Below are 27,100 nucleotides of genomic sequence, written 5' to 3' on the forward strand. Positions count from 1 at the left end.
AATCCTTTATCTCACTTCTTTATAGTTCTATATGTATTTTCCTGTGTGGCTGTCGCGTCGTGCGTAGTGATATAATCACACACTAATTTGCAATGCAAGCGATAGTGATGGCCTTTGAAGACTTGCAACAGCATACTCGGTCTTACAGAATAACATGGAGTCTGCCATTAATCTGGAATTGATATCTTAGGTGTTAATTGTGTCATTTTTTATATGTTTTTAGGAAAAGGCCAAAAATACTTTAACGCGGGTAACGAGGTGGAGTTTTTCAAATATTGAAATTTTAGTTTAGTCATCAAGGTGATTTATATGATCTTATACATTTGATGAGCAGAGTAGTCGGCATATTGTTCGTTGTCTAGTCCTGATTGTGACACCCTCCATTGAACAAGATCAACGACGAAAAAAAACAAACTCGGAGATAAAACCAAGGCCTATAATGACACCAGATGAGCTAAATTCCGCCATCGTTACCTTTATGGCCAATCTGAATATCGATGATTCTAAAGCAAACGACACGGCTACTGTGGTCACAGAGTCCATAGTTCACAGATCAACAAAATTGTTGGAAGTTGTCGTTGCGCTGAAGGAGTATTTACTTTCAGAAAATGAATTAGAAAGAAAGAATGCTTTGACGTGTTTATCCACTATTTTGGTCAAGATCCCTAAAGACCATTTGTCAAAGAATGAATGTTCAGTGATTTTCCAGTTTTATCAATCTAAATTCGATGACCAAGCACTTGTAAAAGAGGTATTAGAAGGGTTTGCTGCGTTAGCCCTAATGAAGTTTGTCTCCATTAACGAGATAACCCAACTTTTAAGGCTATTGCTAGACAATTACCAACAAGGCCAGCATCTGGCGTCCGTTAGACTCTTGCCTTTTGAGGTTCTAAAAAACATATTTGATAGATTCTTCGTCAACGCGTCGTCGATTGGACAAGTTAAACGGATCAACGATTTATTTATCGAAACGTTTCTTCATATCGCCAACGGTGAGAAAGATCCTAAGAACTTATTACTATCATTTGCATTGAACCAGTCTATCACTTCCAACTTACAGAACGTGGCGAATTTCAAAGAAGACCTTTTTGATGTTTTGTTTTGCTATTTCCCAATCACTTTCAAACCACCAAAGCATGATCCTTATAAAATTTCCAATCAAGATTTGAAAGCCGCGTTGAGATCCGCCATTGTTGCAACACCATTATTTGCCGAGGATGCATATAGCAACCTACTTGACAAGCTTACTGCTTCTTCACCATTGGTGAAAAATGATACGCTTTTAACACTATTGGAATGCATTAGAAAATTTGGTGGTTCTTCTATATTAGAAAACTGGAAGCTACTTTGGAATGCTTTGAAATTTGAAATTATGCAGAACAGCGAAGGAGGCGAAAACACTCTACTAAATCTACATAATCAGGAGAAATCGAATGACATGGGCGAATATACTAATTACGAAGCTTGTTTGAAAATTGTTAGTTTGATGGGACTGCAACTATACGATTTTGACAAAGTATCGTTTGAGAAGTTCTTCAATCATATCTTAGACGAACTAAAACCGAACTTTAGATATGAAAAAGACTTAAAGCAAACCTGTCAGATTTTGTCTGCCATTGGTAGCGGGAAATTAGAAATATTCAATGAGGTAATTTCCTCCACCTTCCCGTTATTTTTGAATAACACATCAGAAACTGCCAAGTTAAAACTGTTAATTATGAACTTGTCATTCTTTTTTGACTCATATATTGAGCTATTTGGAAAAATATCTACAGATCTCCCCGAAAAGTCAGTACCAAATAATAAACTGGATGAATACAAGGATGAGATAATTATGATTTTAAGCATGGCATTGACCGGTAGCTCCAAGTCGGAGGTAACTGTGAGAACACTTTCTGTAATCCAGTTTACAAAAATGATTAAGATGAGGGGATTTTTGACAAAAGAGGAGGTTTCGTTAATAATTCAATATTTCACAGAAACAGTATTAACTGATAGTAATAAAAACATATATTATGCCTGCTTGGAAGGGTTGAAAACGATCAGCGAGATTTATGAAAGTTTAGTTTTTGAAATATCATTGAAAAGACTATTAGATTTATTACCTGATTATTTTGGCGAAAATATTCGTGTAAATGATGAAGAAAATATTCAGATTGAAACAATTTTAAAAATCATACTCGATTTCACCACCTCGAGGCATATTTTGGTTAAAGAAAGTATTAGCTCCCTAGCAACCAATTTGAATACTGTGGCTAAAATTTCCAAATCCAAAGAATACTGCTTTTTGTTAATTTCAACTATCTATTCTCTTTTTAATAATAATCAAAATGGCAATGTTATCAAGGAGGAAGATGCTCTCTCGCTCAAAAGAGCCATTGAGCCCAAGTTATTTGAGATAATCACCCAAAACTCTGCCGTTAGGGATGACAATTACAATTTGACCTTGTTATCGAATGTCTTATTCTTTATTAATCTGAAATTGCCACAAGGAATACATCAAGAAGAACTGGACAAGTACAACAGCATTTTCATTTCCGAAGGAAATATAAAAATATTAAATGCACCAACTTTGCTGATTATTCCATATGTCAAAATCTTGTCTGCCATGAACAAGACCTGTATATTTCCTCAAAAGTTAAATATTCTTACTGAAACCATTCAACTATTGAGAACACATGGCTCAATAATGACAGAAACCGAGAAATTAGGATATTTGGAACTGCTATTAGTCTTATCGAATAAATATGTYCCCGAAAAGAACGTAATAGAATTATTAGATTGGAATGATCTATCACTGATCAATCTAGAAATAATGATATGGTTGAGCAAAGGCCTAGTAATGCAAAACTCTTCAAAATCCTCCGAAACGGCTAATAAATTTATCGGTTTATTGTCTAATGAAGAAATTGGTTCATTTGTGGCAAGACTATTTGAAATATTTGTTGTTAACATTAGTTCCCTACAGAAATTCAAAGGAATCAATTGGAATAATAATGTTAAAATATTGTACAAACAGAAATTTTTCGGTGATATTTTCCAGACTCTAGTCAATAACTACAAAACTACTGTGGATATGAACGTTAAATGCAATTACCTGACTGCGTTATCGCTAGTATTGAAACACACTCCAAGCCAGTTAGTGGGTCCGTTCATTAGCGATTTGTTTCCACTTTTATTGCAAGCTTTGGATATGCCTGATTCTGAAGTAAGAGTATCCGCTTTAGAAACCTTAAAAGACACTACGGATAAGCATCATAAACTAATTACAGAGCACATAAGTACAATAGTTCCATTATTGTTATCCCTTGTTCTTCCGCAAAAATATAATAATGTTAATGTCAGGTTGATAGCCTTGCAACTGTTGCAAATGATTACCATTGTGGTCCCATTAAATTATTGCCTAACTTATCAGGATGAAGTGATAAGCGGGCTAGTGCCGGTTTTATCTGATAAGAAAAGAATTGTAAGAAAGCAATGCATTGATACAAGACAAGTTTATTTTGAATTGGGTCAAGTTCCATTCGAATGAACAGGTGCATTTCGATAAGTTTGATTTTGGTCAGATGTGAAAAACCTTCGTACGTATAGTATATTCATATAATTTTATATTTGTAGTCTAAAGAAAAGTAAATTGTATTTTTCTCTCTTCTATTTAGTCTTCTTCGCTGGAGTCCTCCTCGTCACTTAATCCTACAGGGGCCAATCCCGGTGTCAAACCTGGGTACCTATGGTCTCTAGCAGAATCGCTCTGTTTAATGTCTTCTTTAAACTGCTTCTTCTTAGACCTTCTTCTTTGACTTCTGTCCGCCTTCATGGTCGAGACTGTTTGTTTTAAGATGTATTGCTGGATATCATCAAGCTCATCTCGTACTTCATCTTCTAAATCCCACGACCTTAAATTTTGTGAGTTCCTTCTGATTAGTTTATTCAAATACTTCCTTTCATGCTCAGTCAAAGTACCTTCTTCTTGATGCTTCCTCAACACCTGATACTTCGCCAGTTGCTCTAGTCGCTCTTTATCGTGCTTATGTACCTTGACCTGTTTCTTTTTGGCTAGTTTGGATCTTTTCTTGATTTTATGAACATCTCGATTTTGTAACTCCACTCTTTTCTTCAAGTTTCTATCGATCAACTGAGCTTTAGATCCATTATTCACCCTTTTCTTACCACCATTAGCTCTGACTTTAGGAACGCCGGGCAAAAGACTCAACAGCAGCCCATTAACAGCAGAAGTTGCTTGGAATTCTGACGCTTCACTAAGGGAGAATGACATATTAGGACAGTCGGGGAGTTGAAACCACGTTGTTTCCCTTACTTATGAATTACAGCATCTTTTCTCAACGCTTCTACTACCACTGTGCTACTATTATTTCTATATTCCTCATACAAGCTCATCGCAAATTTTTTTCAAAGCGGGTATCCCAATCACGTGCCATAGCCACGTGCTCATGAGGATACCCGCCGCGTGGCAAAAAAAAAGACACCAATTTGGCAGCGAAAAGAGAAAAGTTTATCAATAACGAAAACGAAACTTGAGAGGAAAAAGGATATAGAGAAAAACAAAGGTAGTCAGCGGCTATTTTGGTGGACAACAACATAACTACGCAACAAACGTTCGACAAGCCGGAATGCTTCAGGAACAGTCTGCGTCGATGAGCGCGGTGATGAATAACACGCCCACAACGGTCGCGGCCTTGGCTGCGGTCGCTGCAGCCTCTGAGACAAACGGGAAGCTAGAGTCGGAGGAACTGCCAAAGATTATAATTCCCAAACCTAAGAGTAGTTCCCAACTAGAGCAGCTGCTGTATCGGTACAGGGCCATTCAGAACCACCCCAAAGAGAACAGGTTGGAAATGGCGGCCATAGAGGACACATTAAGAGTTATATCACGTGACCAAGATATTTACGAGACTAAACTAGACACTTTGAGGAAGAGCATCGATGAAGGATTTAACTACAAAGAAGGTCTACTTCAGAAGCATTTGGTTGCATTACAATTACTGGAGAAAGATACAGACATCCCCGACTATTTGTTAGACTTATCAGATATTGATAGTGATGAAACTGCAGTAGAAGAGGCGGATTTCTCTGGGAAGAAGCCAATAAAGATTTCAATGGATTTTAATGCAAAGGCCAAAAGTTTGGGTTTGGAATCAAAATTTTCGAATACTGCGAAGACCGTATTGGGCGATCCAGAAACCGAAATAACTATTTCTGCCCGTATATCCAACAGAATCAGCGAATTGGAAAGGTTACCTGCCAATTTGGGTACGTACTCATTAGACGACTGTTTGGAGTTTATCACAAAAGACGATTTATCCTCCAGAATGGATACTTTCAAGATCAAAGCTCTTTTGGAATTGAAGAGCTTGAAGCTTTTGACCAAGCAAAAATCTATCAGACAAAAATTAATCAATAATGTTGCTAGTCAGGCACATCACAACATTCCGTATTTACGTGATTCTCCCTTTACGGCAGCTGCCCAAAGATCCGTTCAAATTAGAAGTAAAGTGATTGTTCCTCAAACCGTTCGCTTAGCAGAAGAATTAGAGAGACAACAACTGCTAGAGAAAAGGAAAAAAGAACGTAATTTGCACTCACAAAAAATAAACAACATTATTGATTTTATTAAAGAAAGACAATCAGAACAATGGTCTCGTCAAGAACGTTGTTTTCAATTCGGTAGATTAGGTGCTTCATTACACAATCAAATGGAGAAAGATGAACAGAAAAGAATGGAAAGAACTGCTAAGCAACGTTTGGCTGCTTTGAAATCCAATGACGAGGAAGCTTATTTGAAATTGTTAGATCAAACTAAAGATACCAGAATCACACAGTTATTAAGGCAAACAAATTCTTTTCTGGATTCTTTATCACAAGCCGTCAGAGTACAACAAAATGAAGCGAGGATACTCAGCGGTGAAGAAGTTCAACCAATCACTGATGAAGAAAGAGAAAAAACTGATTATTATGAAGTGGCTCATAGAATCAAAGAGAAAGTCGATAAACAACCTACCATTCTTGTTGGTGGCTCTTTAAAGGAGTATCAAATACGTGGTTTAGAATGGATGGTCTCTTTGTACAATAATCATTTAAATGGTATTTTAGCGGATGAAATGGGTTTAGGTAAGACCATTCAATCTATTTCTCTAATAACGTACCTTTATGAAGCTAAGAAAGATACAGGACCTTTCTTGGTCATTGTACCTCTATCCACGATAACCAACTGGACATTGGAATTTGAGAAATGGGCACCAAGTTTAAACACCATCATTTATAAAGGCACACCAAATCAAAGACATACTTTACAACACCAAATTAGGATTGGGAACTTCGATGTTCTATTAACAACTTATGAGTATATTATCAAAGACAAATCCCTTTTGGCCAAACACGATTGGGCCCATATGATCATTGACGAAGGTCATAGAATGAAAAATGCCAATTCCAAATTGTCTCACACAATTTCTCATTATTATCGTACTAGAAATAGATTGATTTTAACGGGTACCCCTTTACAAAACAATCTGCCAGAATTATGGGCATTATTAAACTTCGTCTTGCCCAAAGTCTTCAACTCTGCCAAGACTTTTGAAGATTGGTTTAATACTCCTTTTGCCAATACTGGTACTCAAGAAAAACTGGAATTAACTGAAGAAGAAACATTGTTGATTATCAGAAGACTGCATAAGGTGTTAAGACCATTTTTGTTACGTCGTCTGAAGAAAGAAGTGGAAAAGGATTTGCCTGATAAGGTAGAAAAAGTTATTAAGTGTAAACTTTCCGGTTTGCAACAACAACTATATGAACAAATGTTAAAACACAATGCGTTATTTGTTGGTGCGGGGACGGAAGGTGCCACTAAGTGTGGTATCAAAGGGTTGAACAATAAAATCATGCAACTAAGGAAAATTTGTAACCATCCGTTCGTGTTTGATGAGGTAGAGGGCGTTGTAAACCCTTCAAGAGGTAACGGTGATCTACTTTATAGAGTTGCCGGTAAATTTGAATTGTTAGACAGAGTCCTACCGAAATTCAAAGCCTCAGGCCACAGAGTACTGATGTTTTTCCAAATGACACAAGTTATGGATATTATGGAAGATTTTCTGAGAATGAAAGATTTGAAGTATATGAGATTAGACGGTAGTACAAAGACCGAAGAAAGAACAGAAATGCTAAATGCCTTCAATGCCCCAAATTCGGACTATTTTTGTTTCCTTTTATCTACAAGAGCAGGTGGCTTGGGTCTAAATTTACAAACTGCTGATACAGTCATTATTTTTGACACAGATTGGAATCCACATCAAGATTTACAAGCTCAAGATAGAGCTCATAGAATTGGTCAAAAAAACGAAGTTAGAATTCTAAGGTTAATTACTACGGATTCTGTGGAGGAAGTTATTTTGGAAAGAGCCATGCAGAAATTGGACATTGACGGTAAAGTTATTCAAGCAGGTAAGTTCGATAACAAATCCACTGCAGAGGAACAAGAGGCATTTTTAAGAAGATTGATCGAAAGTGAAACAAATAGGGACGATGATGACAAGGCTGAGTTAGATGATGACGAATTGAATGTTACTTTAGCCAGGAGCGCCGATGAGAAAATATTATTTGACAAAATTGATAAAGAAAGAATGAATCAAGAAAGGGTGAACGCCAAAGCTCATGGACTCAGAGTCCCACCTCCAAGATTAATTCAGTTGGACGAACTACCTAAGGTGTTTAGAGAAAATATCGAAGAACATTTCAAAAAGGAGGATTCCGAACCGCTGGGGAGAATTAGACAGAAGAAGAGGGTTTATTACGATGACGGTTTGACTGAAGAACAATTTTTAGAGGCAGTGGAAGACGACAATATGTCGCTGGAGGACGCCATCAAGAAAAGGCGCGAAGCTCGTGAAAAGAGGAAGTTACGTCAAAATAACACAAAAGAAAACGAAATAGAAACTCTTGAAAATACACCTGAAGCACCCGAGTCTCAACTCACAGATATCAATAGCTCGATTACGGCTGTGGATGTGGACACTGCTATTGATAAGGAACCGGTAGTTTCCACGTCCAAACGTCGCACAACTAGAAGGAAAAGAACCATCGCAGTTATTTCAGGGGAAGGTAAAGAAAACTTAGAAGAAGACTATCGTCCCCAAGAAAATGAGAGTCCAAAGGCAGAAGAAGAACTAAAGAATAACTCCGTTGAGATTATAGGTGGATCAGAATCTAGGAGAAAGAAACCTAAGTTGACAGTCAAGATTAAGTTAAAGAAGACGCCTGCGATGGACAATAATGATACCAGCCAACCAGAGGAGAAACCAGAGGGGAAATCAGAGGAAAAATCACCTGTAAAGAAAGCTCCAGCCAAAAAAATGAAAGCTAAACCCAAGCCTCTTGGACTGTTCCCTTTGGTGGAAAAACTAGTAGAAATGATGCGTGAACAGTTGGACGAAGTAGATTCCCACCCAAGAATTTCCATTTTCGAAAAACTTCCATCAAGACGCGACTATCCAGATTACTTCAAGGTCATCGAAAAACCCTTGGCCATCGACATTATATTGAAGAACTGCAAAAACGGCACGTATAAGACTTTGGACGATGTAAAACAAGCCTTAAAAACGATGTTTGACAACGCAAGATTTTACAACGAAGAGGGATCCTGGGTTTACATTGACGCCGACAAGCTGAATGAGTTTACCGATGAATGGTTCAAAGAAAACTCGCCCTAGACTTCATTGCGACGAGATTTTTTTATGTATATAACCGTTCTCCCTTAAATACTGTTCATACCATACAGTCTTTTCTGTGCGTGTGTGAAACAAATATATAACAATGTAACAATAAAATCAATAAAATCAATAGAAACAAGTAAGATATAGAGGCATAGTTAATACCGCCTTGCTTATCATCCTTGCTTTTAGTAGCGCAAATCCATCACCCGCCCGGGGTGGACCAGTTATCTTCGACCGTTTGCGGTTCCGGGGCTAAGGAAGGGGCCTCTGCAAATGAGAAAGAGGCATTACACATGTATGATTGGCAAGGGAATAAGGGAATCAGGACGTATAAGGATCTCCGATTGACGTGTAACTGTGCAGATTCATTGGGCGTGCGCTATTTATACTTTGACTAGGCCGTGTGTTATTTAAAAGCATAATATTTTGTTTGCTTCTTTTTCCTCAATTTGTTCCTTTTATACATTTGTAGCAAATTAAGTACAGACAGGAAGCCAACAGGAGAGATTATTGTTAACCATTATTCTTTTTCTGCTAATCATCCAGACATTATAGTTTCGTCAAGAGAAAACACGACGAAAAATTTTTTCTTAGGAAACACCAAGCTTTTATCAACATGCTAAGATTAGTGTCTTCGCCATCATGCCGGTACACTTCTAGAAGACTGTTAAAAACCTCCATCCTGAAAAATGCATCAACCGTGAGGACCGCTAGAAGAAGATTGGCTACTACTGGTACAGATAATTTTCTATCGACTTCAAATGCGACTTATATCGATGAAATGTACCAAGCTTGGCAAAAGGACCCATCTTCGGTCCATGTCTCTTGGAACGCATATTTCAAGAACATGTCAAATCCGAAGATACCAGCTGCAAGCGCTTTCCAGGCCCCTCCTAGTATTACCAACTTTACTCAAGGTACTGAGGCCGCTCCTTTAGGGACCGCAATGAGTGGTTCTCTGGATGAAAACGTTTCGATACATTTAAAGGTGCAATTGTTATGTAGAGCTTATCAAGTAAGAGGTCATTTGAAAGCTCATATAGATCCTCTAGGGATCTCATTCGGTAGTAATAAAAGTAATCCTGTTCCACCAGAGTTAACCCTAGACTACTACGGTTTCAGCAAACAAGATCTCGAAAAAGAAATTAATTTGGGGCCTGGTATCTTACCAAGATTTGCCACCGGCGGGAGACCCAAAATGACTTTGAAAGAAATCGTTGATCACTTGGAAAAGCTATACTGCTCTTCTTATGGTGTACAATATACCCACATTCCATCTAAACAAAAGTGTGAATGGTTAAGAGAGAGAATTGAAATCCCTGACCCGTATCAATATACTGTAGACCAAAAGAGACAAATCTTGGACAGATTAACTTGGTCCACTTCATTTGAATCATTCTTATCTACAAAATTTCCAAATGATAAGAGATTCGGTTTAGAAGGTCTAGAAAGTGTTGTTCCAGGTATTAAAACTCTGATTGATCGTTCTGTTGAATTAGGAGTGGAGGATGTTGTTTTAGGTATGGCTCACCGTGGTAGACTAAACGTCTTATCCAACGTGGTACGTAAACCAAACGAATCTATATTCTCTGAATTCAAAGGTTCCAGCGCTCGTGATGATATTGAAGGATCAGGTGATGTTAAGTACCACTTGGGTATGAACTATCAAAGACCCACCACCTCAGGTAAGTACGTTAACTTATCCTTGGTGGCTAATCCATCCCATTTAGAATCTGAAGATCCGGTTGTTCTTGGTAGAACAAGAGCTTTATTACACGCAAAGAATGATTTGAAAGAAAAGACAAAGGCCCTAGGTGTTTTGCTACACGGTGATGCTGCGTTTGCGGGTCAAGGTGTTGTTTATGAAACTATGGGATTTTTGACTTTACCAGAATACTCTACAGGTGGTACCATTCATATTATCACAAACAACCAAATCGGGTTTACTACAGATCCAAGATTCGCAAGATCTACTCCATATCCGTCAGATTTAGCCAAGGCCATAGATGCTCCAATTTTCCATGTTAACGCCAATGACGTGGAAGCCGTGACATTTATTTTCAATTTAGCCGCAGAATGGAGGCACAAATTCCACACTGACGCCATCATCGATATTGTTGGCTGGAGGAAACATGGTCACAACGAAACCGATCAACCTTCATTCACTCAACCATTAATGTATCAAAAAATTGCTAAGCAAAAATCCGTCATTGATGTTTACACTGACAAACTAATCAACGAAGGCTCGTTTTCCAGTAAAGATATTGACGAACATAAGAAATGGGTATGGAATCTTTTCGAAGACGCCTTCGAAAAGGCGAAGGACTACGTTCCATCCCAAAGAGAATGGTTAACTGCTGCTTGGGAAGGATTTAAATCACCAAAGGAATTAGCCACTGAAATATTACCACATGAACCAACCAATATTCCCGAAAAAACCTTGAAAGAATTAGGTAAAGTTCTTTCCTCATGGCCTGAAAACTTCGAAGTTCACAAAAATTTGAAAAGAATTTTGAAAAATAGAGGCAAGTCTATTGAAACTGGTGAGGGTATTGATTGGGCTACTGGTGAAGCTTTAGCATTTGGATCTTTGGTCTTGGAAGGCCAAAACGTCAGAGTATCTGGTGAAGATGTAGAAAGAGGTACATTCTCACAACGTCATGCTGTCTTACATGACCAAAAGTCTGAAGCCGTCTACACGCCGTTAAGTACTTTGAGTAATGAAAAGGCCGATTTCACAATTGCCAATTCATCGTTATCTGAATATGGTGTCATGGGGTTCGAGTATGGGTACTCGTTAACTTCTCCAGATTACCTGGTCATGTGGGAAGCTCAATTCGGTGATTTTGCTAATACTGCACAAGTCATCATCGATCAATTTATTGCCGGTGGTGAACAAAAATGGAAGCAACGTTCTGGGTTAGTCTTGTCATTACCTCATGGTTACGATGGTCAAGGTCCCGAACATTCATCTGGTAGATTAGAGAGATTTTTGCAATTAGCCAATGAAGATCCAAGATATTTCCCATCGGAAGAAAAGTTACAAAGACAACATCAAGACTGTAATTTCCAAGTCGTGTATCCAACTACGCCAGCCAACTTATTTCATATTTTAAGAAGACAACAACATCGTCAGTTCCGTAAGCCTTTGGCGCTATTCTTCTCTAAGCAATTGTTACGTCATCCACTAGCCAGATCCTCGCTATCTGAGTTTTCTGATGGTGGATTCCAATGGATAATTGAAGATGTTGAACATGGTAAGAGCATTGGCACAAAAGAAGAAACCAAGAGATTGGTTTTGTTGAGTGGACAAGTTTACACAGCATTGCATAAAAGGCGTGAAACTTTAGGCGATAAAACCACTGCTTTCTTAAAGATTGAAGAACTACATCCTTTCCCATTCGCTCAACTACGTGACTCTTTGAACTCTTATCCAAACTTGGAAGAAATCGTTTGGTGCCAGGAAGAGCCATTGAACATGGGTTCATGGGCATATACAGAACCAAGGTTACATACCACACTGAAGGAAACAGATAACTATAAAAGTTTCAAGGTTAGATATTGTGGTAGAAACCCAAGTGGTGCTGTTGCCGCAGGTAGCAAGGCATTGCATGTGGTCGAAGAGGATAATTTCTTGAAAGATGTTTTCCAACAAAGCTGAAATCAGCCACAAATTGCCTAATAAAAAACAAGTATGAAAAACATATAAAAAACAACCATATAAACGTACAATAGCATGCTATCTTCAAAATGAAGCTGCCTATTACCTGTGGGGAGAGTTTCTTCTTAAAAATAATGTATAGATAATTTTGACGATGTGCTCACGTTCTTTTGATTATTTTTGTTAATATCTGCTTCTACAGTTATTTATTCTATCGTATTTTCTATATATTTTTCTCTTTTAATATTACCTAATATTTATTCACTAGAAATATCTGCTTCGATAAAGTGCCGATGGGGTCTCTTGTCCAACTTTTTTTCATTCGTCGGTAAAAAAAAAAAAGTGGATACATAAAAAAGGGGTGAATTGGAGGAGCTTTGTAAATTATATATGTTGTTTGATTATAGTCTGCAATTCTGCATTTGAAAAGAATAGCAAGGGATATGTCACAGTTAGAATCACAACCTAAGAAGATTGCCGTCGTTACGGGTGCCTCAGGTGGTATCGGATACGAGGTAACAAAGGAACTAGCCAGGAATGGATATATGGTCTATGCTTGTGCAAGAAGATTAGAGCCAATGGAGCAATTGTCCTTGCAATTTGGAAGCGATATCGTCAAACCTTACAAGCTAGATATCTCTCAGCCGGAAGAGATTGTAACCTTTGCTGGGTTTCTAAGAAATACATTACCTGAGGGTAAACTGGATTTGCTGTACAACAATGCCGGTCAGAGTTGTACTTTTGCCGCAGTGGATGCCACTGATGCTGTAGTTGAACAATGTTTCAAAGTTAATGTGTTTGGCCATATTAATATGTGTCGTGAACTGACGAAGTTCCTTGTTAACGGTAAAGGAACTATCGTTTTCACTGGTTCTCTTGCTGGGGTGCTAACATTCCCCTTCGGCAGTATCTATTCCGCTTCCAAAGCTGCAATCCACCAATATGCCCGTGGGTTACATCTAGAACTGAAGCCGTTTGGTGTAAGAGTCATCAACGCCATTACTGGCGGTGTGGCCACCGACATTCATGACAAAAGACCCTTACCTGAAACTTCCATATACAATTTTCCCGAAGGTAGGGCAGCCTTTGATTCAAGAAAAACCATGGCCAGAGACAACAAGCCCATGTCGGCTGAAGCTTACGCCAAGCAGCTAGTCGGGGACATTTTGAGTCGCAAGGACCCAGTGGATGTTTACAGGGGTGCGTGGGCCAACCTCATGCGTTTAGTAGTGCTATTTGTTCCCTACTGGGTATTGGAAAGGGGACTCTCTAAGAAGTTCAAACTAGACAAAGTCAACGATGCTCTGAAGTTAAAACAAAGGAAAAGTAAGGACGATTAGCGGCCTTCAGCCTCATGAATTGCTAAATATATATGTACATAGATGTAACCCGCGCCAGTCGGCCAGTAGCTGGCAAGATATTAACGTTTAAGTTAAGCTTGACATCAATTCAATTCAACGCGCATTGCGGCAATGCACTAAATTCCTGTTGCACTCTCTCATTCTCTTATTCTACACCGTCTGAAACGCGCTAGTGCGCAAATTCGCTCATTTTCGCATCGTTCTCTGTTGTTTTTTTTTGTTTTTTTTTCAAAATCACTATTGTTTATTTATAAACTGCATAAAATTATTTTGGGGTTGTGTTCGCATTCCTCTTCTCTATCCTCAAACGTAACCATTATATCCAAATATATATATCCATTCAGTTGAATAACACGCTATAGCAACATTCGTTCGAATCGAAAGAGACAATCCCGTTGTTCCTCTCGAAACTTTCCAACTATTTACAGTCCTTCCTTTACAAAATAAGCTAGCAAACAAGAATACGCTCTGTTTAGTGCTATCCAACTACTTACATTCCTTTACAAATTCCAAACACAAGTTAAACCAAGTTAACCTATTCAAGTATGTTACCACCACCATAACCACCACAACTTTGTCATACTCACCTTTCCAAGTCTACATTGCAATGTCTCGTCTTGCTCTCCCCTACCCACGCCAGTCCAACTCTCTGCTCTCGCCGCCAATACGTTCCGCAACCATTGTTTGTCGTGCCAATGGTTATTTTTGGTTCATCTTCGTTCGTTCCTCCTGAAACGAGTTTCGACACGAAAATCTCGACGCGCGGTTTCCCGATCCGGACAAGCTTCCGGATTGGGGCATGTTGAGATTTGGCGTTTCGCGTCAGCCCAGGATGCTTTCAGATCTACATCGGGAGGAAAGAGCATGGCCGTAATACATACAACCCGTCCCAGCACAGCTGTGTACACCTTAAATAAGATGCTGATCAGCTAGCTTTGCAAAGGACTTGTGTAAGTGGAGCAGTGTGCAAAGAAAAATAGAAAACCAAGTCACTCTACTAACTAATATCCGATCCTTTATCCTCCATAGAAATAATGAAATTTTCAACTGCCGTTACTACGTTGATTAGTTCTGGTGCTATCGTGTCTGCTCTCCCACACGTGGACGTGCACCAAGAAGATGCACACCAACACAAGAGAGCCGTTGCTTACAAGTATGTTTACGAAACCGTCATTATTGACTCTGACGGCAACACAGTGACCCCTAGCGTTGCTGAAACTGCTTCCGCTACTGCTTCTGCTGCCGCCACCGCCATCACCACCACCTCTGTTTTGGCTCCAACCAGCTCAGCCACCGCCATCGCTGTTTCGTCTGTTATTGTAGCCAAGGACGAAAAGGTCTCTACTGCTGCCTCATCTACCGCTTCTCCTCAAGCTACTCCATCTACAACTACCCCTCACACTGTTTCATCTTCATCCGCTGCTGCATCTTCCTCTGCCGCTTCTGCCGCTTCTTCGTCCGCTAGTGCTTCATCTTCTGCTGCTTCTTCATCATCCTCTGCTGCGGTCAAATCCAGTGCTTCCGTCACTTCTTCATCCGCGGCCCACTCCAGTGCCTCTTCGTCGTCTTCTGCTCCACAGTCCACCTCCTCTTCCTCTTCCTCTTCCTCTTCCGGAAGTGGTAGTGTCTATGGTGACTTGGCTGACTTCTCAGGTCCAAGCGAAAAATTCAAAGATGGTACCATTTCCTGTGACAAATTCCCATCTGGTCAAGGTGTCATTTCCATTGATTGGATAGGCGAAGGCGGATGGTCCGGTGTAGAAAACACCGACACTTCCACTGGCGGTTCGTGCAAGGAGGGTTCTTACTGTTCCTACTCCTGTCAACCAGGTATGTCGAAGACGCAATGGCCATCCAACCAACCATCCGATGGTAGATCCGTCGGTGGTTTGTTGTGTAAGAATGGCTATTTGTACCGTTCAAACACTGACACCGATTACTTGTGTGAATGGGGTGTTGAAGCCGCCTACGTCGTTTCTGAATTGAGCGAAGGTGTTGCCATTTGCAGAACCGATTACCCAGGTACCGAAAACATGGTTATCCCAACCTTTGTTGAAGGTGGTAGCTCGCTGCCATTGACTGTTGTCGACCAAGACTCCTACTTCACCTGGGAAGGTAAGAAGACATCTGCCCAATACTACGTTAACAACGCGGGCGTCTCCGTGGAAGATGGCTGTATCTGGGGTACTTCAGGTTCAGGGATCGGTAACTGGGCTCCATTGAACTTTGGTGCCGGGTCGACTGACGGTATCACATACTTATCGTTGATCCCTAACCCAAACAATGGCGACGCATTGAACTACAACGTCAAAATTGTTGCCGCCGATGATTCATCTAAGGTCATTGGTGAATGTGTTTACGAAAATGGCAGTTACTCTGGCGGTTCTGATGGTTGTACCGTTTCTGTTACTTCCGGTAAGGCTCACTTTGTCTTGTACAATTAAGCGAGGTGGCTTTACGTTCCTTTTTTACTTTTCGAAACACATCAAAACCTTACATTGTACCCAATCAATATGTTTTTCCCTTTCTTTTTGACTATATCTATATTACTCACTTTTTTTTTATTCTTGTCCAGGATGCGTTTCCATCATTCAAGCAACCCACAAGACTGTTACACAGAGCCGAGATTCATAAAGACTCGCTTTTCCTCTCGACAAAAAGGTTTTTTTGATAGGAAGAACATCAAAGACAGAATGGCTTAAGTAAATCTACATAAAAAACACATACACTCCGATACCATAAGAATATAAGAATTTTTTTTCCTTCTTCATTTTTGATCTTCTCTTGATGTAGGCTGTTTTTCCTGTACAGCTAAAAATAGTATAAATGCAGCAGACGGCGTTCCCAAAAGGGGAATGTGTGTGGTTTACGGGATCATTACTTTTCCTAATCCGTTCATGAAGGCACTTTCGCCGTCACGTACCGTTCTAAGCTCCCAATGAAAGTGTGCAGGAGGAGGATCTGCGGAGATGGCTTTTCCCCATCATTACCCGCCGAAATGCTACCGTTTTAGGTAATTGTGGATCAAAAAGGGAATGGGGATTGTGAAAAAGAAAAATTTTTAGAAATTTACTTCTTCAAATGGGGGATGTTGGTAGAATCTTCCTTTTTTTCGTACAAGCTGAAAAAATTAAGAACTGTGAGAGGAAGAGAGTGTGAGTTGCTTATTCTGGTAAAAAACAGAAGTGCATGAAAGGATTTGAAAAGCGTGTAAGACAAAAGGGAAAAAAACTAGGAACTCGAAAAGGCTTTTTTTTTAAGGAAGAATACAAAACCAAATCGCATACTATTATTATTTAAGGATCGCGCGTTTTAAAGGTTACATAGAATAGGAAATATATTGCGTGAAATTCCTTCACTCAGTTTGAACGGAAAAGTTGCAACACGAGCCAGAAGAAGCCCAAGACCATTTGGAAAATATAAAAACAGAAAGTATAGGCAAACATAAAAGTGGATGCTTTACTATGGAACGAGAGCCACATAACCAATCCGAAGAAGAAAAGAAACCGACAGGGCCAATGGCTGCTGAGGGAGGACACCACTCCTCATCGTCTTCTGGCACTACAATGGTAGCCGGTGTGGCCGAGGAGAGCGTTAGCAGGAGAACAACAGGGCCATCACAAACTAAGAGGTCTTTACTACTACGAATAAAGCTCTTGAAACAGCTTGGGATTAACGATATCCAGGAGATAGATGTATGTGATGCGAACCTGGTGGACCGGTTCCTAAGCATACGATTGGTCAATGACACGAAAGAGCTGGAGAAGATACGTGATTCAAATCTCACCAAACTAAACCAGATTATTGATAAATGTGTGGAGAGCGACAACATCAGCGATCCTACACTGAACAAGATTCTTGACATGACCATAAGCAGAGAGATCAACAATGACAACAGTAACCACCTCACGGTACCGTCGCCGACAATGACGAAGAAACGGAAGGCGGGGGCATCCGAACTGGCCAGTCCCCGAGGCCACAGAAGGTATAGATCGGACATACCCACTGTATCAGAAGTGGATGCGGGTGTCGGATACCCACAAATGCATCAGCAACCGGGCGCATACACGCTGCCGGTGCCTGCAAACCAGTGGATGGGGAACCCATATATGCAACCCCCACAACAATTGCAGGCGCTCCCTCCACAGTACCTATATCCGCCGGGTATGGGACCGCAACCCCCGCTGCCCACGATGAATTCAAACCCCGAGTCCCAGACACCCGTGATGAGCTCGCAATATCTCTCTTTAAACCAGCATGGCCTTTACCAACAAAATATGAGGGCGCACCCCCTCATGAATATGGGCCCCCAAGCAAATATATATGGCCAGCAGCAGCCACAACAGCCGCAGCCTGCACATGAACGCGACCCTTCAAGAAAAAGTTCCACTCATAGAAGATCACAAAGCGCCAACATTTCCATGGCGAACTTCCGGTCACCCATGCGGAATTCTCAACACGGTTCCTCTCAAAGACCCGTTAATTTTTTAATTCATACCCCGAAACATCCTCCCCCCACGTGATACGTAGTCGTCAGGGAAAGATGCTCTTCTTTACTACTACTATTATTATTATTTTTATTCTATCCCAATTCCCCAACTATACCCCTCCATTCGATGCATTTGTCCAACATTACTTCAGTTCCGAAAATATATATATCTCGCCGTGTTATTATTACCACTACAATCTTTTTCATACCTCCGTTTCTTTCATTTTTCTTCATTATGCTCACAACCAAAATATACGTATATATGCTGTCATTCTGTGTAGGTCTTTCTTTTAGTGCCTACGCTGGCATCACCCGGCCAAGCGGCCGTAAAACGGAGATAAGTGGCGCTCACCACCCTGACCCCCTCCGTTTGTGTTTTTTAGCACATATTTTTCTCGAGGAAAACAAGTCTTGGCTTAGACGGGCGCGCAGGAGTTGACCTTTTTTTTTTTTTTGGCACTAATGATCTTAGTAATAGCGGTTACAGTAGGAGAGATGGTATCGTTATCCTTTCTTAGCTAAAAAACAGTCTGTGGATTTATATATATATATATATATATACAATATATATATATGTGTGTTAAATGGACAGGTTCTTGATGCTGATATCGTAGTAAGTTTTCCCTAGGGCGCATAAATAATAACAATGACGTCGGTAGTAACAGATACGCTGTCAGACAATGAATTTGAGGACGAACTCACGGAAAGTATGCGGTCGTACAATAAAGAGCATGCAGAGAAGTTGGCTTTACATAGAACGTCTAGTGTGAAACCAGAGCCGGAGATTACAGCCTCACCCCACTCGCGGTTTTCTCGTTCTTTGAAGATCGTGCTGATAGCTCAATGTGCTTTCACTGGGTTTTTCTCCACTATAGCAGGTGCCATTTACTATCCCGTTCTGAGTGTCATTGAAAGAAAATTCGAAATCGACGAACAATCGGTTAACGTCACTGTTGTAGTGTACTTTGTGTTCCAGGGACTTGCCCCCACGTTCATGGGCGGGTTTGCAGATTCATTAGGTAGGAGGCCTGTTGTGCTTATCGCCATTCTTGTTTATTTCGGTGCATGCATTGGCCTGGCTTGTGCCCAGACATATGCTCAGATTATCGTGCTAAGATGTCTACAAGCCGCAGGTATTTCGCCCGTGATAGCCATTAATAGCGGTATCATGGGCGACATTACTACAAGAGCCGAGCGTGGCGGGTACGTTGGGTATGTGGCTGGGTTCCAAGTGCTAGGTTCTGCATTTGGTGCGCTTATCGGTGCCGGATTATCGTCGAGGTGGGGCTGGAGAGCCATTTTCTGGTTTCTAGCAATTGGGTCGGGCGTTTGTCTCCTGGCATCCTCTCTGATATTACCAGAAACGAAGAGAAACATTTCGGGAAATGGCTCTATAACGCCAAAGTCATACTTCAATAAGGCGCCCATCTTGGCTTTACGAGTGATAAGAAAAACGCTTCATTTGGATAATCCGGATTACGAGACGTTGGAACAGCCTACACGACTGAACTTACTGGCGCCATTTAAGATTTTAAGAGCTTACGAAATATGCATATTGATGCTAGTGGCTGGGTTACAATTCGCCATGTACACTACACACCTTACGGCACTATCTACAGCTTTAAGCAAAGAATATAGCCTGAACGTGGCCCAAGTAGGGTTATGCTACCTGCCCTCTGGAGTTTGTACTCTAATCAGTATTGTCACCGCCGGTAGGTATTTGAATTGGAATTACAAGCACAAATTGAGAGAATATCGAAGTTGGTTAGACCAAAAAAGATCGGAGCTTTTAGAGGCACACGATAACGATCCGAACGTGGCACAACAAATCATAGAGGACGACCCCCAATATACTTTCAATATCTTTAAAGCAAGATTACAACCTGCGTTTGTCACCTTGATCTTAAGTAGTAGTGGATTCTGTGCCTATGGCTGGTGTATTACCACCAAGGCCCCCTTAGCAGCCGTCTTGTGTATGAGTGGGTTTGCATCGCTCTTTTCTAATTGCATTTTGGCCTTTTCCACTACACTTATTGTTGATTTGTTCCCTTCAAAGACATCCACTGCCACCGGATGTTTGAACCTATTTAGATGCATCTTGTCCGCTGTTTTCATCGCTGCATTGAGCAAGATGGTGGAGAAAATGAAATACGGAGGCGTTTTCACATTCCTAGGGGCTTTAACCTCCTCGTCATCAATTCTTTTATTTATTCTCTTAAGGAAGGGGAAAGAACTGGCCTTTGAGAGGAAAAGACAAGAACGAGAGACTACCAAAGATGTCAAACTCGTTGAATCAAAGGAAAACACAACGTCTGACCATCTTGTCACTGATGAAGAAGAATGAGTTTGCTGGGCGTCCGCAAAACGTAAAACCACTGTATATAGAAGTAGGTAGCGTTTATTCGCGTATAATTCTATAGGAATGTCCACAATAATCAATCCAAAGTGAAAAACTGAATCTCCACCCCCCGAAACGGTGATTGTGCCAACTGTGAAAATTTCCTAGCATTGCTTTTGGTCAATTTTTGCCAAGCCCGAAAATCTTTTATTTGCGAAGTTCGGAGATTCGGTTTCCTTTTCCATGCTTCTTGGCCCGCTATTAAGGGACCCTTTACCCATATTCTTAGCTTGGGATCTCTCATATTTTGAAAATGTGGCGATAAAGCTGAAAGGCTTGGCGATACCCGTTGCAAGAGGGGTTTTAGCTTAACGTAGCAAATAATCTGTAATTCTGTGTGGGAACAGATAGAAGTAACAGTTGTCCGAAAGAGTTTGTTCGTGTTTAAGAAATAGGATAGCGAGCGACTCAATTCTGAAAAGTAGTATCTCTCATTAGGTAACAACAAAATCTGTTCTATAAACCAACCATGACTAAACGACAAATCGGTGCGATGCTTGGTGCACATAGGTCCGAGGGTGAACCGGAAAGGAATGAAATCTGCTCCATTCCAGCTCATGGTGATACTAATGGCCTAGCAGTGCTTAATTCTCAATCAGAAGTAGACAATGAATCGGATTTTGAATTAGCGCCTTATTCAAGGTTCAGTCACACCCAAAAAATGCTTCTTGTCGTTCAGTGCGCTTTCACAGGTTTCTTTTCCACGGTTGCAGGGTCCATATATTATCCCGTGCTTACTGTGATTGAAAAGAAGTTCGACATCACTGAGGAGTTGGCTAATGTCACTATTGTGGTTTATTTTGTCTTCCAAGGAGTGGCACCCTCGATTATGGGCGGATTGGCTGATACGTTTGGAAGGCGACCCGTTGTACTGTGGGCAGTGTTAACATACTGCTGTGCTTGTATTGGATTAGCATGCTCGCATAATTACGCCCAAATCCTGGCATTAAGGTGTTTGCAAGCGGCAGGCATTTCTCCTGTTATCGCAATAAATAGTGGGATAATGGGCGACATAACTACAAAAGTGGAGAGGGGCGGGTACGTTGGATTAGTGTCGGGTTTTCAAGTAGTCGGAACTGCATTTGGTGCACTGATTGGAGCCGGATTATCATCAAGATGGGGTTGGAGAGCCATTTTTTGGTTTTTGGCAATAGGTTCCGGAATCTGTTTGGTTGTTTCCGCTCTCTTTTTACCTGAAACAAAAAGAACGTTGGTGGGAAATGGCTCATTAACGCCAAGGTCGTTTTTAAATAGGGCCCTCATACTACGTGTTGCCAGCGTGAGGAAAACCCTTCACTTAGATGATCCTGAACTGGACACGTTAGAACCACGTGCTAGAGTGGATTTTTTAGCTCCTATAAAAATTTTGCACATACGGGAAATAGATATCCTGTTATTCATTGCTGGTTTGCAATTTTCTACATGGACGACGCATCAGACTGCATTGACCACTGTCTTGAGTAAGCGGTATGGTTTATCAGTCGCCAAAATTGGCCTTTGCTTTTTGCCAGCAGGAATTTCCACACTGACGAGTGTTATCTCGGCTGGTAGATATTTAAATTGGAGCTATAGAACAAGAAAAGTCAAATATAACAAATGGATAAAAGAGCAAGAGCTGCGATTGATTGAACAGTACAAGGGTGATTGCGATAAAGTGGCTGAAGTTCTTCAGTTCGATTATCATTATACTTTTAATTTGGTCGAAGCAAGACTACATCCAGCATTTGTGACACTTCTTTTCAGTAGTGTAGGGTTTACAGCATTCGGGTGGTGTATTTCTGTGAAAGCACCTCTTGCTGCTGTTTTGTGTACGAGTGCATTCGCAAGTTTATTTTCGAATTGCATTCTGACCTTTTCTACTACTTTAATCGTAGATCTATTCCCAACGAAAGCATCCACTGCCACAGGATGTTTGAACCTATTTAGATGCATTTTGTCAGCTGTTTTCATTGCAGCCCTAAGTAGGATGGCAGAGAAGATGAAATACGGAGGCGTTTTCACACTACTGAGTGCTTTGACTTCATCTTCGTCTTTATTATTATTTCATCTTTTGAAGAACGGGAAAAGGATATCGTTCGATAGAACTAAAGAAGCTGGTAAAAAGGCCATTAAAGACAAGTTCGAAAAAACAAAAGCATGAAAAAAACCGCAAACTAAATGTTTTCTATACTTGCCTTTCAAAAGCGGATACATATTTTTTCTATATGAAGTACATAAGTATTACCTAAGTATCTTAGATAATTTGCCTGAAAATTTTTTGCTTTTTTTTTTCTGGGCGTTCTTATTTAACAAAACATAAACTGCTCCCACCAGAGAAAAAAAAACCTTAAAAATGGAAAGGAAGAAAACTGTTAAAAAATCTATGGTAGCAGACCAGTAAAAGCAGTTAATTATCATCTACTATATAATTTTTAAAAAAATCATTCTTGAATGAACATAAATATGAATGTATATGAAAGTAATGGGGCCTTTTCCCTTAGTATAATAACGTATAGTTAAATGGAACATGAAATAACACACATACGGAAAAAAGAGGAGTGATAAGAAAGACAAAAATGATGAGAACACTTAAAATTGATTAAAGGTTGAAAGGACGAATCAAAAATTACAGATGAGGCAGTAGGTAGAACAATGTCTGCTTAGAAAAAGACAGTTGATAATGTATTAGTGTTATACATATTTGCATGCTTTTTTATCTTTAGTGTTGTTGCATAAAGGAGTCTGAATTCGACGTTGAAAAATTTTGTAGCGGTTTATTTTGTTGATAAAACTTACGGTTTAGTTGCTTTACTTCGTTTTTCAAATCGTTAACTTGTTCTTTTAAATTTTCAATAGTATTGAACATCGTCTGCCACATGTAGATCATATCCGTAGTGAGCACTGAAGATATTTGTTCTTGTTGTTGTGGATCCCGCGGTAGTTGTAAAGGCATTGTTTGCTGAAAGAAAGGCGATGGAGGAGTTTGCAGAATCAAATTGTCAGTTGGTGCTGATGACAATAACGAAAATTGAATAGGACTGATGAATGAGGGTTCTACTTTAGCATCTAAATCTGGTACAGATTCTAGCTTATCAATATTCATGCTGGACCGAATGTGCTCTGGCGTACTTAAAACATTAGTACTATTATTATTATTATTATTATTAATGTTATTATTATTATTATTATTAATATGATTATTTCTATTATTATTAACATTGTTATTGTTGTCGTTGGTAGTATTTTTGGCTGGCCTCAAAGTTTTTTGCGATTTGAGGATGATGTTTCCATTCACAAAGCTAAAGGTGTTTTGTAACTGTAGTAGTAAAAACTGCATTCTTGATAATTTCGGCGCGTCGATGTTGAAGTTCGAGTCTGTCTCTTGTTTTGATTTCTTCTTCTTCTGTTTTATTTTCTTTGAAGGATGTACTTTTAAAGATTTTGAGTATAAGACCTTAAACCTGTCATGACACTGGCGGGAGTTTCTTTCATATCCATACTGTTGAAATAAGATCTTTGAGATCTTTTTCCAAAAGTTTTTCATTGGCTTAAAATACTCTACGAATGTCAATAGCTGAGAGTTATTCATTATTGTAGTAATGAACGCTATGTCTTCAGGCTCTTTCCATTTTTTTCTAATCTGTCTTGCTGAAGAGGAAGATGAATTAGAATGAGTTGGCTCGTTTTCATCAATGGAACCCGAGTTCGAGTTCGAGTTTGAATTTGAATTCGAGCCGGAAATTCTCCTTGGGGTAATCAAAGAGTAATCGGAACCCGTTTCTTCATTGAAGTTTGAAGTAATGGGAGTGGTTAGGTTCGGTGAGTAACCGGGGAAACTTTTCTTTCTGGTGTTCGATTCATCCATTACGTTAAATTTTGGTTGAAGGTATTCCAAATACATTTTAAAAGTATCAGAAATAAAGGAAAAAAACTAAATACAACGACTGAAACAGTTAATCGAAAACAACAGAATATATAATATATTACCATGAACGGTAAACCGAGAAGCAAATGAGAAAAAAAAAGAGATATTAAAAGGCAGATCAAACCGACAAAGAAAAAAAAAAAGGGTAGTTCCAGTGTTACCAAAAATATTCAGTTTTTCTTTGCTCTGAAAAAGGAAGAAGAAGATTCCAAGAGAAACAATGAATACCCTATTGAATGTGGTAATAAAGACAATACGACTGATCCCTGTTTATATACATACAGCTAAACATCTGTTCAACCAAAAAAGTATTATGCAAGAAATCAACGAAGCAAGGAACAAGCATAACCACCTGCCCACCTGTCTACTCCCAAAAAAGCTTATAGGCACTCAACCCTGGGTGCTAGGGAGGACGACACATTTTAGCTTTGCAACAACAAGATGTCATATGCGGTGTAGACCTTGCAAGATCAACTCTACTGTCTGCAGGCTGCGGCAAATAACAGAAAAAAATTCATTCCCGTCGATAAAACCTGACTGACCCCTCCGGCTTACGTTTCCTTGATAATCCAAATCTGGAAAGCGACAACCTCGAAGATTCCTATTTCCGTAATTTAAGTTCACCTCCAGGCAAGCAGCTTATAGCACATTTACGTAAGAGAGCGATGTGTAGATCTTTTAAAGTTTCTTTCAAGCAAATCTGAAAGAAAAGAAGCAGGAGGGAACAAACGTGAAGCAGGAGCACCCAGCCACAAAAAACCCCGCGGGACAATTGTTCTGCGCATTTTTCATCGTTTGTCCTAAGACAAAGTCCTAACACAGGGCAACAGCTTTGTCTGCGCCCTCCTAAAGCAGCCACCTCGTTTAGTTTAGCGTGCTTATATAAGCAAATAAACGAAAAGCCTGAGAACCTGCATCGGCCGGCCATGTGAACGGATTATGTAGTTGATTTTCTTCTTCTTCTCTATTAGAATCCTGAGAGTCCAGGCGCGTGCATATGCAAGAGAAAGAAAAAAGAAGAAGAAAGACGTCTTGCAGGAAAGCCCACTTGCATACTGCGTGCGAGTGGGGGCATATATAACTTTTGTGTTAGGGAGACTCCGAAAATTAGTCACCGCGTTTTGCAGATAGTGTGGAAAGCAGATAGCCAAAGGCAAGAAGAAAAAAAAAGACTTGACCCTCTCAGCACAGTCAGCCAAAAAACATACAATACTTCGATAAACAAGAGGAAAAATACTGTGCCGGGCCTTGGCTTTTCGACTATTTTTCCACTAAACACATATGAATAAAAAATACATATCTCGTCACGTGGGTTAAGCTTCTGCCGGTATCAACGACCGGAAGGAGCAAGCGAAAACTCAAATCGAGGCCACTTGCCGATTTCGGTCCAGCCCAGCCACTTTCGGCCTAGAATCATTCATCGGTTAGCTTTTCTTGGTATTCTAGCATTCCCGCGGCTGCGCACAGAATGGGACGCTGAGAAAGAGACAACCACGTTTTTCACACAAAACAGGTCGAACCGGGGAACCCGACAAATTCACATGCTGATCGGCATCACCCGCACCGGGCGGAGAATTGCCATTACCCGTTGGGTGGCTCTTCCATTTTTTATCATTCTTGTTTTTAGCCCTGGAAGATTGGTAAACAGCAAAAAGAAATGAGAAGAAAGAAAAGAATATGTATTATTTGAAGTTAAAGAAAACAGGCAACCATTGATTTTCATTTTTTTCACCATCCCATCTCTACTTTTAGTTAGCACACTTACGTTGTTATAACAAGTTAGCGAGAAATCTACAATTCTACAACGCAAAGTAAACAAACATGACATTTTTATGTGGGTCAGCTTCAACATCGAATAAACCAATCGAAAGAAAAATCGTCATTCTAGGTGATGGTGCCTGTGGTAAGACCTCGTTACTGAACGTGTTCACCAGAGGTTATTTCCCGGAAGTGTACGAACCCACTGTTTTTGAAAACTATATTCATGATATCTTTGTCGACAGTAAACACATCACGCTATCTTTGTGGGATACTGCCGGCCAAGAAGAATTTGACAGGTTACGATCCTTGTCATATTCAGATACCCAATGCATAATGCTATGTTTCAGTATCGATTCACGCGATTCCTTGGAGAACGTCCAGAACAAATGGGTGGGTGAAATTACTGACCACTGTGAAGGCGTTAAATTGGTCTTGGTTGCGCTGAAATGCGATTTGAGAAACAATGAAAACGAATCGAACGCTATCACACCGAACAATATCCAACAACAGGACATCAACGTTTCCAGTGGCAACAACAACAACATAAACAGTAACTCTAATGCTAAGAATCTAATAAGCTATGAAGAAGGCCTTGCCATGGCTAAGAAAATTGGTGCCTTGCGTTATTTGGAGTGTAGTGCAAAATTAAATAAAGGTGTTAATGAAGCATTCACGGAAGCAGCAAGAGTTGCTTTAACCTCGGGGCCAGTAGCAACTGAAGCGAAGAGCGACGATGGATCCGGCTGTACCATTATGTAGTCCAAAGAGAGACGCACGCCATAAGACAAAAAATTAGAGAC

At 40.1% G+C, this 27,100-nt stretch overlaps 11 protein-coding genes across 11 annotated transcripts; 9 read left to right on the forward strand and 2 right to left on the reverse strand.

Moving 5' to 3' along the window:
* Positions 1–439: 439 nt before the first annotated feature.
* On the forward strand, positions 440–3,532 carry MET18 (Met18p; the record flags this gene model as incomplete). The annotated part of the gene is made up of 1 exon (XM_018365776.1): positions 440–3,532. The coding sequence occupies one exon, from the start codon at positions 440–442 to the stop codon at positions 3,530–3,532; it is 3,093 nt and encodes a 1,030-aa protein (XP_018221494.1).
* A 123-nt stretch (positions 3,533–3,655) lies between these two features.
* On the reverse strand, positions 3,656–4,276 carry RRT14 (Rrt14p; the record flags this gene model as incomplete). Its single annotated transcript, XM_018365777.1, has 1 exon — positions 3,656–4,276. One exon carries the CDS (start codon positions 4,274–4,276, stop codon positions 3,656–3,658), a length of 621 nt encoding a protein of 206 aa, XP_018221495.1.
* Positions 4,277–4,631: 355 nt separating this feature from the next.
* On the forward strand, positions 4,632–8,723 carry STH1 (RSC chromatin remodeling complex ATPase subunit STH1; the record flags this gene model as incomplete). The annotated part of the gene is made up of 1 exon (XM_018365778.1): positions 4,632–8,723. The coding sequence occupies one exon, from the start codon at positions 4,632–4,634 to the stop codon at positions 8,721–8,723; it is 4,092 nt and encodes a 1,363-aa protein (XP_018221496.1).
* Positions 8,724–9,342: 619 nt separating this feature from the next.
* KGD1 (alpha-ketoglutarate dehydrogenase KGD1) lies at positions 9,343–12,387 on the forward strand (the record flags this gene model as incomplete). The annotated part of the gene is made up of 1 exon (XM_018365779.1): positions 9,343–12,387. One exon carries the CDS (start codon positions 9,343–9,345, stop codon positions 12,385–12,387), a length of 3,045 nt encoding a protein of 1,014 aa, XP_018221497.1.
* A 443-nt stretch (positions 12,388–12,830) lies between these two features.
* On the forward strand, positions 12,831–13,727 carry AYR1 (acylglycerone-phosphate reductase; the record flags this gene model as incomplete). The annotated part of the gene is made up of 1 exon (XM_018365780.1): positions 12,831–13,727. One exon carries the CDS (start codon positions 12,831–12,833, stop codon positions 13,725–13,727), a length of 897 nt encoding a protein of 298 aa, XP_018221498.1.
* Positions 13,728–14,782: 1,055 nt separating this feature from the next.
* Positions 14,783–16,192, forward strand: SIM1 (putative glucosidase SIM1; the record flags this gene model as incomplete). The annotated part of the gene is made up of 1 exon (XM_018365781.1): positions 14,783–16,192. One exon carries the CDS (start codon positions 14,783–14,785, stop codon positions 16,190–16,192), a length of 1,410 nt encoding a protein of 469 aa, XP_018221499.1.
* Positions 16,193–17,212: 1,020 nt separating this feature from the next.
* On the forward strand, positions 17,213–18,271 carry POG1 (Pog1p; the record flags this gene model as incomplete). Its single annotated transcript, XM_018365782.1, has 1 exon — positions 17,213–18,271. One exon carries the CDS (start codon positions 17,213–17,215, stop codon positions 18,269–18,271), a length of 1,059 nt encoding a protein of 352 aa, XP_018221500.1.
* Positions 18,272–18,883: 612 nt separating this feature from the next.
* On the forward strand, positions 18,884–20,581 carry QDR2 (cation transporter; the record flags this gene model as incomplete). The annotated part of the gene is made up of 1 exon (XM_018365783.1): positions 18,884–20,581. One exon carries the CDS (start codon positions 18,884–18,886, stop codon positions 20,579–20,581), a length of 1,698 nt encoding a protein of 565 aa, XP_018221501.1.
* A 523-nt stretch (positions 20,582–21,104) lies between these two features.
* Positions 21,105–22,775, forward strand: QDR1 (multidrug transporter; the record flags this gene model as incomplete). The annotated part of the gene is made up of 1 exon (XM_018365784.1): positions 21,105–22,775. One exon carries the CDS (start codon positions 21,105–21,107, stop codon positions 22,773–22,775), a length of 1,671 nt encoding a protein of 556 aa, XP_018221502.1.
* A 558-nt stretch (positions 22,776–23,333) lies between these two features.
* RPI1 (Rpi1p) lies at positions 23,334–24,515 on the reverse strand (the record flags this gene model as incomplete). Its single annotated transcript, XM_018365785.1, has 1 exon — positions 23,334–24,515. One exon carries the CDS (start codon positions 24,513–24,515, stop codon positions 23,334–23,336), a length of 1,182 nt encoding a protein of 393 aa, XP_018221503.1.
* Positions 24,516–26,360: 1,845 nt separating this feature from the next.
* RHO3 (Rho family GTPase RHO3) lies at positions 26,361–27,059 on the forward strand (the record flags this gene model as incomplete). Its single annotated transcript, XM_018365786.1, has 1 exon — positions 26,361–27,059. The coding sequence occupies one exon, from the start codon at positions 26,361–26,363 to the stop codon at positions 27,057–27,059; it is 699 nt and encodes a 232-aa protein (XP_018221504.1).
* Positions 27,060–27,100: the final 41 nt, after the last annotated feature.

The sequence above is a fragment of the Saccharomyces eubayanus genome, chromosome IX (genome assembly GCF_001298625.1).
Source record: "Saccharomyces eubayanus strain FM1318 chromosome IX, whole genome shotgun sequence".
In the NCBI taxonomy this organism is placed as follows: domain Eukaryota; kingdom Fungi; phylum Ascomycota; class Saccharomycetes; order Saccharomycetales; family Saccharomycetaceae; genus Saccharomyces; species Saccharomyces eubayanus.